Genomic DNA, 14,117 nt, shown 5'->3' on the forward strand with positions numbered 1-14,117 from the left:
ACCCACAGGAGCGGCGGCTCTCGGATCCAGTGACGTTGGGTGTTTCGCGTTGCAGCGTAGCTCAGAGGGCAAAGCAAGCCGTGTGCGGGATCGGGGGTCTCCGCCCGCCACCTCGCAGGGCTGCTCCTGCGCACGCCCGCTTCCGAGCCCAGGGAAGACCACCTTACTCTGATGAGAGTGCTTTCCTCAGGCAGGAATTTTTATTTCGGCTGGAATCTTAAACCATTACATTTCCAGCGATGCATTTTTATGTTTACAATTGACATCTTCATAAAAGAATGAAACCTTTGAGCAACAGCTCAAAAGCATGAAGGTTGCCCGCAGTGGTACTTAAATTATTTTACACCTAAATGGAGCCCGGTTGTTTTTAGTTAAAATTTAATAAACCTTAAACTGATGACCTTTCTTCCGCAGAAAGGCCCAGAGTTGCAAAAACGAACTTTCCAATGAAATATATTTTAAGGAACTAGTGCTGAACAAAGGGCTATTTAAAGCTGAACACTTTGTCAATTTATCAGCTTGTGAACATTCTGTTCCTGAATTCCCCACTGCTGCTGAATGTATAGAACGGTGGTGCCTTGCTTAATCGAATACTATTGATTCGAGTGTGTCACAGTGATCTCATTGAGAGTAATCAATAGTAATCCAAAATCAATCAATCTGCTCTTGCACTATCATTTATCAAATCTGAATACACCAAATTATTTGTAGGCGTCACATTACAAAGAAGAGAAGAGGGTTGAGCTGGTCAAGTTAATGGTTTATATTAAGAGCAAAACCAATACCCCTCTCTTTTTAAGGGGAGGTGCTTTAAAATGGGCTGTGGCTTGGGCAAATACGTTCCTCCTCTCGCTAAAGTATCCTAAGTTTACAATTAATCCCGTTCCGGTCCCGAGAAAAAATAAGATTTCTTACCCAGGGCTTTGCTGTTTGAGTACAAGTGGCATAAACTTACACATGCCCTAACTTACTGAATAACGGCACGCTAGCATTTTACAAGTCTGATAAGCTAAGTTTCAAATGCCTGTCTCCCATCTGCTGGAAAACAAGGGGACTCGTCTGACACAGGCCATAACTGCATCTTCTAACATCAGAAATGATGTTTAATAGAATTGGAGTGGAAAAAGGGATACTTAATTTCTCCTGAGAACGTACAGCATAGATGCACCTGCTTATCAAAGAAGCTGCTGTTGAGGCTGAAGGTTCCTTTATCAACATATTCACCTGTAATTTAGTCGAGGTAATAAATCCTTCTATTCATTATGGCACACTCAAAAGCACCCCTACTATTTAACTTGAATGAAAAAAGGCACAGAGTGTCTAAAACATTTACTTTTGCTAATGTAAAAGTGTTGGCATTTTACTTCATTCCCGATAAGCTGGTGCCAGTGGCGGTGATTATTCTTTTCTTATTCAAAGCCTATCAGCATTTCGAAAAGCTCTCTCAATCTTATCAGGTGTATGAACAGCACAGTTACTGAAAACAGTTTGTACTGCTCCTCTCCAAGCTATCTGATAAACCCCCCACTAACTAACTGCATTTACACACACTCACACAGAAGTTGTGTCTTCCACGCCCTGTAGCCAGATTCCAGTGTGCCAGGGATTTTTGTGCTGGGACATTAACTTAACAAAAATGTCAGCAGTGAGTGCCCCAAACTGACAACAATCAAGAAAACACCATAAAAGCACTCAACTAGAATGTACAACAAACAGAAACACCAAGGAAACAAAGATGGAAAGTTGGAGGCAATCTCTTTGGAACTAGAGAGGGGGTTAACATACTGTGTATGCAGATACGGGCGAATTTCACGTACTTACCTTTTAGCAAAGTAAATCATCCTTTAGCACAACAGATGAACAGAAACAGAAATTTTAAGAGAAAATGTTGCTGCAAGTGAGAGGGTTGAGGGATGTTTTTTGGAACTAAGCAGGCATTTCCCCCACATTTCGGGTTATCTCAGTGTGAAAGCAGAGAGGTTCCATAATGTAAGCAAAGTAAGACAATAGACAATATCACCGAACTTACCCCATAAACTGGAGACAAGATAGAAAGCAAGGCTGTCACATATGGTGACCACATTCTCAGGACAGATTTTCCAATCATTAAAACCCTCATAAATGCTCTAGACATTAAAGTTTTGTTCACTATAAGGAAATAAAAAAAAAATAAAAAAAATACAATTTGAGTGTTTAACCTCTTAGTATTTTTCTCATTCTTCAGACTTAACCAACTGAACAGTTCCATACAAAGGTACGAGGAAGGAATCATCATCCAGGCTAACACAAGTAGATGATCCGCTCTCCATTTCTATCTATTAAAAAATGCTTATACCAGTTCATGGTTCGTACGAATTGAGAGACGTACCTAATCATTTATGGGTAGCTCTTTGGAGCATGAAAGACAACAATGACATTTATAGAACATAAGAGAAATCTAAAACGTACTTGAACAACTGAGTAATGGATTTCTGACCCTGGGAAAGAATGTCTGCTTGGGCTTCTGTGCATAAATTGTCCATTTGTTCCTCACCTCCCTTTGCGGAATGGCTAGGAAAGAACAGAAAAAAAGTGGCCACATGCTCCCACCTGAGCCCAACTCCTGATTCTGTCTAGACTGTAAGAATAGAATGAGCCTTTCCTTAGATGTGTAGAGCAATAAGATGAATTAGTCAAGTCTGTAGTTCAGTACAATTCAGCTGATGGTTGCTTTTCCAACTGTGACACTATGATCCCATGACTGATGAGGCAGGTCTCATTTAAGTCTATGGATAAAGGGATGCTTCTGTCATTTACTGGCCCCAGCACCAACTGTATACAGTCGCTTTCTCATAGGAAACAGATGGAATTCTCGTCAACCATATGCATCGTTCCCTTTCTATGGTCATGGACAGTTGGTTACAGGTATAATATTCCCCCTCAAAATATCAGGTCTGTTTTAATAGATTAGTGATGATGAAGAAAGCATTTAACTTCTGGAGAAGTTAAAGTTCTATGATCATTTGGAATTATGGAGGGCAAAGGGCAATCGATTGAACAACCTCACATTTGAGTTTTTTTCTCTAAATAAGTACGTTGGTCTCTATAATTTTTCGTATTACTCGCTATTTCTGGTAACTCTGGATATAATTTTAGACACTCTTTTCAAAGCAAAAACATTCCTATAAATATAAAATGTAACAGTATCATAACTGCCCTGGGGAAAAAACACCTTTTAAAACATTTAAACTCACATTATATTAAAAACAAAGTAAACATATTTATTGAATGTGTCTTCTATTTAAATTCTCAAAAGCCATCATCAATAAGTAAAATTCTTCCTAGGATTAATGAAAAAGGAATTTTCATGTACAAGGAGAACATTCTGATCATGGAGGAGAAAGAAATTAATAAGCTTCTATTTTCTGTGCGTAAATTCTTTTTAAACTTTCATTTTTTGCATTTTGAATAAGGCATAAGAAAAGAAAGCACAAGATTTTTTTTCTCAGAAAACGTATGCACAGTGCAACAAAAAGAGATGTCCCTTGTTCAAGATGGATTGCCCAGGCTCCTTCTGACCCTCCACTTCTTCACGTCTTTATTTACTTCACACATAGGAGCAACTGAGGTTCGCCACTTCAGAGACTTTTAAAAAATAAATCCCTTTGTTACTTCCACAAAAGCAGAAAGATCTGAACAAGTTCAAGTTATACTCCTTTTTTGTGTGTGTATGCAAAACTCATGATTATCAATGCTATCTGCATTCCCATAGAGTTTTAAAGAGAAGGAAGCAAGCAAGCTGGTTTTCATTACACTTCTATTAGCCATCCATCTCTGGTATAATATGAGAATTTATCGGTAGCTTCCCTTTTATTTAGTACCATCTTAACCAATTGTTTGCAGAGAAGGTGTATGAGGAAGCAAAGTCAAATTGACACATTTGTGATATGCCCGACAGCCTTCAGTATGCCCAGTATTAATTTGTTTTCTTTGGCTAGGTAAGTGTTGCCAAAGCATATTACACATAATGTGTACTTCCAATCAAAATGATGAAAAGTATATATGCAGTTTTGTTTCACTCAAAGAAACACGAGAATGCACAGAAGAATGTATATGACAAAGACTGCCTTTCATAATTAAAATATAAATTTAGTTTCAAGTTCTCTCTCTCTCTCTTTTTTTTTTTTTTTTTACAATGTAATCTAATCTTAGGTAGGCTGTCCATGAGTTTAACACTGTAAGTATTAAATAGATTCTAAGTGGCAGAGCCACGGCCATAGATTGCATTTCTAATGGTCAGTGCTGAATGTTACATATCTATATTCAAATGCACAGAGAGATCTATGCCAGGATATTGAAATGGACTTTAATTGACCAGTGAGAAGTCAATTTATTTAAAACTGCACCTTTTCTTTTAATGCTCTGCCCTAGTGAGCTCTCTTCCAAATATACATTCATTGCCATAAATTATGATGGCATAACATTTGAAGGAATCAAAACATAAAAAAGCACGTTTCCTCCAAACATTTTTAAAAAATGTTTGCTTAAAAAGGGGAATGGATACATGCATGTGCCCCGCATGCACGCAGACACACACACACACACACACACACACACACACACACACACACACACAAAATTGAAATCCTTTCAATTTGATGGTTTTGTATAATTTGCTAGAATTTGGAAAAATACTGAGAAATATCGTCCAAATCAGGAAAAAGAAACACCTGGCACTTCTGTAAAGAAAAAGTAGAGAGGAAAGATGTGTTTGCTAAAACTCTGAATGGAAATTATTTTTAGCAGCTGAGGTTTGCTGGATCGTAGAAAGTAGAAGTCTAAAATGAACTGGAAACCAGAATAAGATGCCAGGTAAATCCTTCCAAAGGCAAAGCCTGTCACTTATCACCCTCAGATAATAAAGAAACTAACTTGGGTCTGATGGACTGGCATAAAGAAACAGCAAGATTTAGAAATAAAATAAAATAAAATAACAACAACCAAACATTAAATGGGCTCAAGGGTTATACATACAAGTAAAGGTAGGAAATGAATCTGGGAATTTAAACAAGAATATAAATAAGAACAAGAATTAAAAGAGAAAGTGCAGTGAGGTAAATGTTCTCTCTCAACACTCATTCAGATTTTTTCAGCAAGAAAAAAATAAGAAAGTGACATATTTATGTAATGCAGACAAATAAAAGTTCTCTTTTGCATTTATTTGGGAGCTATCATGTTTACATTCAGATATATTTGTCAAGCCTCTGTATAAAAAAATAATGCAGCCAAGATCTGATTCAAAACTATTTCTTGGATATGGGCCCACGCCATTAAATTATGCCTTTAATATTAGTAGCTTATTTCCTATTTTACAAATATTTATGATTACTAGATATTGAATTTAGGAATGATCATAGTTAGAAAATCCATGAAATCAGAAACAAATTTATTTATTAGGTTACCTGTTACCTGTGTTTCTATACAGTTCAACCAATTCAGTTTAAAATCGGGACCTGGCAAATACCTGAAATCCCAGCTCCAGGTTAAAATCATGCCTGGCAAATTTAGCTGGCAACTAATTGGTTAGAAAAATACTTGAGATTCACTTTGTCATATAAAGGTATTATGAACACTCTTAGCAGCATATCTCTATTCTACGCATATACGTCTTCCCTTATAGGTCCGTACTTCATTCATACCATACAGGCAAACACACACATGTGTGCATACTACCGACTGCTTTGAATTTTAAAGTGCCGTGTGTGTATTTGTGTATTTATAACTGTATAGACCGTGTACACGCATACACACATGGCTATGAAAATAATCCATAGCAAAACACATAAAATGCAATAAGAAGAATGTCAAGCAGCAGAGATGCCTGGTGTCATCACTGCACTATCAAATATACACATAAGTATGATTGGAGAAAGAGAACCTAAATATTTCACTGTCAGAGAATGTAGAGAACTGCAATTCATTTCTATCTCCTGTGCTTTAGGACAATGACAATTTAATACAAGGCCAGTGGATGTAAAACAGATAAAAACTGAACACACTGGGCCAGTGTAATCAAAGATTTTCTCCAGAGAGCTGGCTAGGGCCGGAGCTCATATGCACTTATAACAGATCAACGTTGTATTGTTTCTCTCTTCCATGAATTTGCGATGAAGCAAAATTTCAAGCAAAGCTTATCTACTGCAGTGACTTTAAAGTTCTGTCGAAACACCTCAAATGCTCTCCTCTTATTTCAATGCTTAATAGGTGGTTCTAGAAAGTTTATTTGCTATTCATTGGTTTGACAGAAATCACTGCTATCAATTGCCACTTGTCTGACAAAGTATCAACCACAAGCAGGGATTTGAATTTGTTTTATGAAATCACATAAGCAAAACCTTCAGGGCTGCGCAGCACTTTAAAAGTAAAACAAAGAAATATTTTCTTTAGTCACTAGGCTAAAACAAATGCTGAGGAATTTTTCACGAGGGATACGGACTTGAGACTGGGAATTATGCCTACCCTCCAAAAGAAGGGTCTCTTCTTTGTCTATAGTTCTTGCAGGAGTAAGGTATTGTGAAAGTATTGTTAAATAGACTCATAGAGAAGTTACCTGCCCTCTTTGATGAATAGCACCATGTATCTAAAATTAATTGCAAAAGTATGGCCCAGCTAATGAGATGGTCCTTATCTTTTCTCAGCAAAGGAAGCACAAGTATTTTTCTGCTGGCTCAATATTTTATAAAAATGCCTAAAGTGTTATTAACTAACTAAAAATCTGATTAAAAGACCTCAAAGACACAAATTATCGTAAATTCTAAAACCTGGAAAACCTGGAGGTAAGCCTGATTTCCTATATTATTTCCTTTTTAAACCTTAATTTCTTTTCTTTTTTACTTCGAAAAGAAAACCAAAAAAAAAATCTTTTCTTCAGCTTCTATTAGCAATTTTAAAAGCTGAATTACAATATCCTTTTTTATAAGATGGTCAGTATACATTACAGGTCAGATTAAATCAAAGAAATATATCAAAGGCCGTCAATTTAGAATTAAAAAAAAAAAAAGAACAATGATACCTTATTGGGGGGAAAACACTGGAAAAATGATCATCCATGCAAGAGAATTAATGGATATCCACAAGGGCTTTGCTAATAACATGGGTTAATTACCGCTGCAACACTAGGCTCAGTAAATAAAGCAGCAGTGCCATAAACACATTAAGATGAGAAACCATCACTATAAGAACCAGCCAACACTATCACCCTTGCCTCTGCCCAGGAAAGGGAAAGCTGTATTCCAGCCCTTTCTGTAAAAGGAGGATTTCTAAACTTACCACCAAATGTATATAAGGTAATACATAAATGCACTGACACAAAGGGCTGGTGAAACATGGGGGGCCCATCATTTCCTCACCACTCCCATTCAATATTTATTCCATTAACTCAGGGACACCTATTTTTGCTTATTCCTAGGAGAAAAATAATATGTTACATAATACACACTGTCTGGACATAGTTTGGGATATGTACAGTGGTTATTATATTTTCAGAAAAACAGAATTGATCTGTTCTCTTTAGTGCTGTGATGGGCAAGGTTACAAGACTCTCCAGTCACCCCTAAGTGCAAGCTAGTTGTCACTTCCAGCAATTTACAAAGAAATCATCTGAAAACCCCACCTACACCCCCTAGCTTTAAGGCTGCAGGTGTTTTCAACAGATTTACAGAATAAAAACAGGAGGAAAAGTAGTATGAGCTCCAAGTCTGGAGTTTAGGTATTCTTTCTTAGAAAAATAAACTTAAAGTATCTGTTCACAGTTCTCAAATAATATCATATCTAAAGTGACTTAGGCAAGCTCCTCTTAAAAAAAAAAGAATCGTATCTGCTCTGATTTAGGCTTTCTGTTGTTGTTGTTACTGTATACATTTTTCCTTCCGGCCTATTTTTATCTCATATATTTTGACATTCTAGTATTACTTTTGGATAGTTGTGTTTCAACCTACGTTAGCTTTTAACAAGGAGAGATGAGGCCAAGGGAAAAAAAAAAAATCAAAACCCTGACACAGAAAGAGTGGACCATACAAAATAAAACTTGTTTAGCTCCAAACAGGTATTTCAAAACACAAATCTGTTTCATTTGCAATGCCTGGATTTCAACCATCAGGCTGAATTCACTAAACTGTTCCCTCCTCGCCTTGCCTGTTTTCGAGTGTTTCAATTGCCTTTCCTTCTTCCAACAGCTGTGACAACTGTTAAAACAGTCAGTAAAATTAAGTCCGCTCTATAATCCTGTAGTCAATGTTACATTTTAATCAGAGGTTGAAAGGGATTCATGTGATGAGCACACTCATTTAGAATGATTAGACGGACACATATGTCAAAATGAGCAGATATATTATTTTCATCTATTTATGCTATCAGTTATTACTGCTATTAAATGTGAAACAAGCTTTCAAGTATTATGCTCTTTAATGTGCTGGCACATTTCCTAAAATAAAAAACACATAGCTATAGGTTAACATTTTAGGCTCTCCTAATGGTGGTCAATAAATTGTATGAATCTTTTTCAACAGCCTCCAAAACAGAAATTGTCTAATATTTTCCTCTGAAACTGCATAACTCTGGTTTCATTTCTGTGTATACACACACGTGATAGGCTTTAACCCAGTACAATTACTATGAATATTAATAGCATGTATAAATTCTGTGGTTTATTAATTGAGACAGAGAGGCAGATGTGTTGCTTAGCATTAGATCTTTCTGTCTGTCCAGTGAACCACGTAACCATCAGAACTGCATCCAGACAATAAATCTGTATTTTTTAAAGATGACTTTTAATTGAGCCAAAAAGAAAGCTAGTTTGAATCTTGCGCCAAAGCCAAAAGGACATGTGCCCTGATTTCATTTAAATGCATCTGCTTTAAGAGGCTTATCTAAACTAATTATTCAAATTAGCTATAAGAAGTTAAATTCAAGAAAACTACTTTAAAAAGAAGCCTCTGGGGGATTTTTAAAGTTTGTTTTGTTTATTTATTTATGGGAGAAAGTTCAGAATCTGGGTGAGCTTGGATAACGCCTCCTTCCTGAGAAGACATTTAGACTCGCCGATTCTACAGCCCAGGTGCACCAACCTTCAGACTACACTTGGGTGGGCAGTCCTACCTTTGTTTGTTTTTCATTTTTATTTTCACACAATTTAAGGTTGTTTCTTGCTTCGAGTGTTTCAAAGTGTAGCAGGCACAACCTTCCAATCTTTCAGTTCCTCCCTACGTCCATCTCTTGGAGACTATACCTTGCGTGAGTGTGTATGTGAGTGTGTGCGTGTGTGTGCATGCACGTGCGAGTGTGCATACACATCTATGCACACAGTCACACTCATACAGACACGAGCAGGCACTAAGACTGCAAATCACTTTTCATCTCTGACTTAATTACAAAGCAATGCAATATACAGTCACTAAGGACAGCTAGTGGACATCTACCTATAATGCACTACCTCGTCTTCGAGAGTTTTAGATTTTCTTCACAATCTATAGAGAGATGTTTGCCAAGAGCACTCTTTTCAGAATTATAACAGTTGGTATTACTGTAATGTGAAAGCAAAGCAATATAACTGACTCAACAGAAAGATGATCCAGTGACAGCTCCCGGGGTATACTAATATTTTATCTTAACAGTGCGTTGAAATTAAGTTTATGACCTACTCGTTTACTCAAGAATGCCTAATTTACTTGTCCTACCCCCCATATGCTTCTCCCCCACCTCTAGGGTTCCAAATACATATATATACCCATATGCATAAAGATATTCATAAATACGAATTAAACTGCATGCAAGAGCAAAAGTACTTTTCTCTATTTTCTGGACATGAAGCATGGCACAAATCCATAATCTGAACATCGTCTATTCAAGGGGAAATTTTAAAAGTCACTAGTGTTTCTTCTTTAGTTTTTTCTCCCCTTAAATATTTATAATGTGTGAAAATCTCATGTTACTTAATGGACTGATTTGTCAGTTAAGTGCCGACTTAACGCTAACCATGCAAATAACATTATTCTAGCCCTGAATTGCATAGGGCTAGTTTTTAAAATTGTTCTCTGAAGGAGAATTAGTAAATGTGCAATTTTGCCTCTAACTCTGCGCGGTAAGAAATGACAGGGAGCTGAAAATATCTGTCAAACTGCAAATACATAAGAGGCACTCAATAGTATAAATCATTTTGAATATTGTATTTTAAAACATCTTTCCTTGGGAAAATGGGTCCTAGTAAAAGATGCATTTTAACAGTTCACTAAGCATTTGTGCCAAGTGCCTATTCTTAGCACCTGAATAAGAAGTGACTGTCACACAGCTGTTTTACTGACAGTCACTGAGCTTTGCCTCAAAGGTAACATTGTAGTCAGAGAACAATTCTCGACTTACTGAATTAGGAGATCACCCTCAACACAAAAGGCACAAGACAGACACAAACAAGCACTCGTGCACACAAAATACCCAGGGCATTACCTGAATCAGTGTGCAAAGATACATTCCGTCCACACACACACACACACACACCTCCCACGCGCACCCCCACGACGAGTTTTAAAAAAGGAAAGAAAAAGGTACCTACTCTTCCTCGTAGTGCAGGGAAAAAGATTCAGGAAGGCAAAGTTCTACCGAATCCATGTGCGACCGGCAACCATTATTTGTGCACCCCAGCTATAAATCAAAGTTTCCTTGACAAAGCACAGTGCAATTAACACAAATGTTCTCCTAGTGACAAGCCTATAGGCACAGCCAGTTGGGACCAAAGCTCTCACACTCTCCTAATCAAGGACTTAAAGCCCCGATTGGAGCTTATTAATATGAAGTAGGGCTTTACATATGCAGTCCCACCGGCCCAGCCGCGCAGCCGATTGGGGGGCCTCTGCCCAATCAGGAGGGAGGCGACGGGAGACTGCACGGAGCGAGCGGAGCCAGGCAGGTAGGCAGGGTGCAGAGAACCGAGGGGACTGAGAACCGGCGGTGGGAGAGAAAAAGGGAGCGGCGACGCTAGCGATCGAAACGCTCCCAGCAGATAACTGTGCTCTCCTCCCCCCCCCCCCCCTTTCCGTCTGTCTTTCTTTCTTTCTCTGGGAAGCTACAAAAGAAACATAACTAACTTAACTCTCTAAGCACTGGAGGGATTTGTCTTTGGTTTCTAACCTAAGACCTACTTTGCCTTGAAAAGAAGAACTCACGCACACTCTCAGTTAATTTGGGAAAGGATTCCGCGGAAGGTAGAGAATTAAGTTTGTCCTGCCCTTGTGTGTGTTTTCAACCCCTGGGGGCTGCTTCGCATTTAGTGCTGTACTTTCCCATTTATTCGTAATCGCGTCTTTTCCTGCTTTCCTGATACATACTGGGCATTTTAAAAATCAAAGGCATTCTTCCAAATTGTTCGGGCATGTGAACCCCTGGGATCGTCATCTCCGAGGCGGAATGCAGTTTTTGCACAACTACAGAAGAGGAAATAGTGCATCAGTACAATTTGAGGGAATGCTCATGCAAATTATAAGTGTAATAAACATTTCTTTACCTCCTGCCTCCCTACATACAGATATACAATGCATAGCTTTTCAACTGCAGGACAGATTGGCTTCTCCAGTTACAGGGGTGGGGGTCTCAGGGCTGTAGGGGGAAATAGTGCATTAAATCCATCTCTGCACTTTACAAAATAAACACTGCATTTGGCGGGGGGGGGGGGGGTATGGAGAGCATTACTACACAGTGCACTAAAAGTGTTCTTAATCATATACTTATTTCAATACAAGCTTCCAAATTGGGAGGCATATACAAATATATGATTTTACCCAAAACATCAGTTTCCAAATAAAATGCAGTGTACGTATTTGTGTCTATGCATAACACACTCTGAATGCTTTAAAAAAATCAACCCAGAAGCATTTTGTAAATCATCACAGAGTCTGGCCACTATAGATGATAATTTAGGAAACTAAGAATTCTCAATCAAAAGTGTTGTTATCTTTCTTTCTTTCTTTTTTTTTTTTTTTTTAACGTGGTGTAAGAAGAGAAAGGCATTTTCCCTTCAATAATGTGTAAGGCGTTTTAGTTTCCGTATAACAAAGAGTTTTCTTAGGTCCTGTTTTAAACCACAGTCTATTTTATACGACCAAACGTATTGGAATAGATACCAGCTATTTATGACAAGCTACTACCTTACGGAGATTGGAAGACCCACATTTTGATACAAGTCAGCTCTACTGCTACCAACCTTTTGCATCTTAAGTGTTCCATGATATAAATAGTATAATCTTTGAGATCAAAATAAATTAGTTCAGATATTTGGTGTGAGTTGAAGTCACTAAATCAGAACTCAACTCTCTCTCTCAACCCTTTCAAATTTTCTAGGTCTTTAAAAAAAAACAACACTAAAATAGAACAGCCACATTAAAATTCAGAATGTAAAAATGACAGACAGGATTTGGTCCCCCCACAGAAGAAAGCAATTTCCCTGCCATGTATTTAGCCATATCTAAGATATGGGTCTGATTCTTTTTATTTGTGGGCTAAATTCATACAAGTTTTTAGATGAGAACTCACATAGCAAAAACTGTGCCTGAGAATACTGTATAAAAGCAGGTAGTAAAAGCTTAATTACCAGTAGCATTATGCTGTCTATATTGTTAAATGTGAACTCTGCAATTAAGATGTAAATTTGGTTGTGAGCAGTGAATTAAAAGAGCTTTGAGATGTAGAAGAAAATCCAAGCATTCTGCAGACACCAGGAAAAAAAAAAAAAGAAAAAAGATTGGTCTATTCAATCTAAAATGAGACATGTAATCATTTTATAATTAAAAAAATAAATAAAAAGCCATTTGAAATAGAAACATGATTTTTCTAAAATAAATGAAAAATATGGAAGCTGCATTAGAAAGAAAGAAAAACATCTTTGGTTCAAAGATCACGATCTTCATTTCTGAACAAACTAAAATTCTCAGGGTAATTGATAGATCCAGTTGTACACATTTTTCAATAATATACCAAAAAAAAAGTTTCTTATATTTTTTCTCAAGACTTTTTCTTTCTAAATAAAGATTATTTAATGTTATTTAATGCACTCAACCCATCTTAAAGTACTTAACACATTCAGATTTTGCACCTGTGCAGAATCCTGTACTGTATTTGGTTTCTTTGCATTATCATGCTGTGACAGAACCTGTTTATTACTCCTTTGAAATGGCTTCTCAAAGACAAGATTTGCAGTTAATTATTTACCGATGGACCTTAAGTCACCACATTTCATAGGAGTTAACTTGTACTTCCTGGAATTTTCTTATTTCCCTTTGGGTACTTATTTGCCCAAGTATGAACCATTTGATCTCATTGGTATATATTTTAAACATATTCAGATTCGTCCGTGTGTAGGTCTTTTCTGTGCTCACAGAGAAACATGCACAAACATCCAGTGTATAGTCCCCACTGATCTTTCACTCACCATATTTCATCAACGCAAGATACAGTGTCCACTGAGCTAGCTGCTTTCTGAATTGCCAGAAGTATACGAGTGTACGTGCACACACGGATCTGGATGCTTCCCTTTGGGAATAGAGCGTTACCTTCACAAGTCAAGGACCTAAGATTACACCTACCGTCTTGAATCCAGTTTAACCAATTTAAAATTTGAAATAATATCTACTGCACTAAACTTGCGAAACGGCTCCCAGAATATTTTATGAACACACAGCTTAGTCATCTCAAGAATCTTCCCCGGCCACAGTTGTCTCACCTTGAAGGGGGAAACAGTGGATAATCACAGGAAACAAACACATCATGAGCAATACTGAGCATAAACCTTTAGAATCTCAACTACAAAGGATACGAGGGAAAAAATGAAACAAACATAGATAAACAGCCTAGAATAAACACATATTGCTAATCAGGCAATACACTTCACAATCTTACCACAAGGAGTCTACCCAAAGCAGGATACATGGAACTAAATAAAAGGACCTCTTAGGACGATTTCACACAGAGTATTAATAAATTACTTAATATCCATCTATTATGCATCAGGCCCTGGGTCCGCGCATAGTTTCAATCTCTTTTTCCTTAAACGGTACGGTCAGAAATATCCAAACAACTTCATCCTTAGGCCCTGA

At 37.4% G+C, this 14,117-nt stretch overlaps 1 protein-coding gene across 13 annotated transcripts in view; it reads right to left on the bottom strand.

The window, feature by feature from the left end:
* Positions 1–14,117, bottom strand: part of ESRRG (estrogen related receptor gamma) — a 633,554-nt gene that overhangs the window by 213,833 nt on the left and 405,604 nt on the right. Inside the window, exon 1 of one of the 13 annotated variants that reach the window (XM_040460926.1) lies at positions 10,582–10,939. The exons of 9 other annotated variants lie outside the window; for them this stretch is intronic. Coding sequence is in view for 3 of the 4 variants with exons in the window: in XM_040460915.1 (XP_040316849.1) it covers positions 10,586–10,641 (56 nt within the window). In the remaining variant the exon portion in view is untranslated. Of the gene's footprint in view, positions 1–2,029; positions 2,136–10,581; positions 10,940–14,117 lie in introns of those variants that run through there. 3 more of the 13 variants (XM_040460915.1, XM_040460916.1, XM_040460917.1) reach the window with 3 other exon arrangements.

Source organism: Herpailurus yagouaroundi, unplaced genomic scaffold, assembly GCF_014898765.1.
Source record: "Herpailurus yagouaroundi ecotype Mexico unplaced genomic scaffold, PumYag 253, whole genome shotgun sequence".
NCBI lineage: Eukaryota > Metazoa > Chordata > Mammalia > Carnivora > Felidae > Herpailurus > Herpailurus yagouaroundi.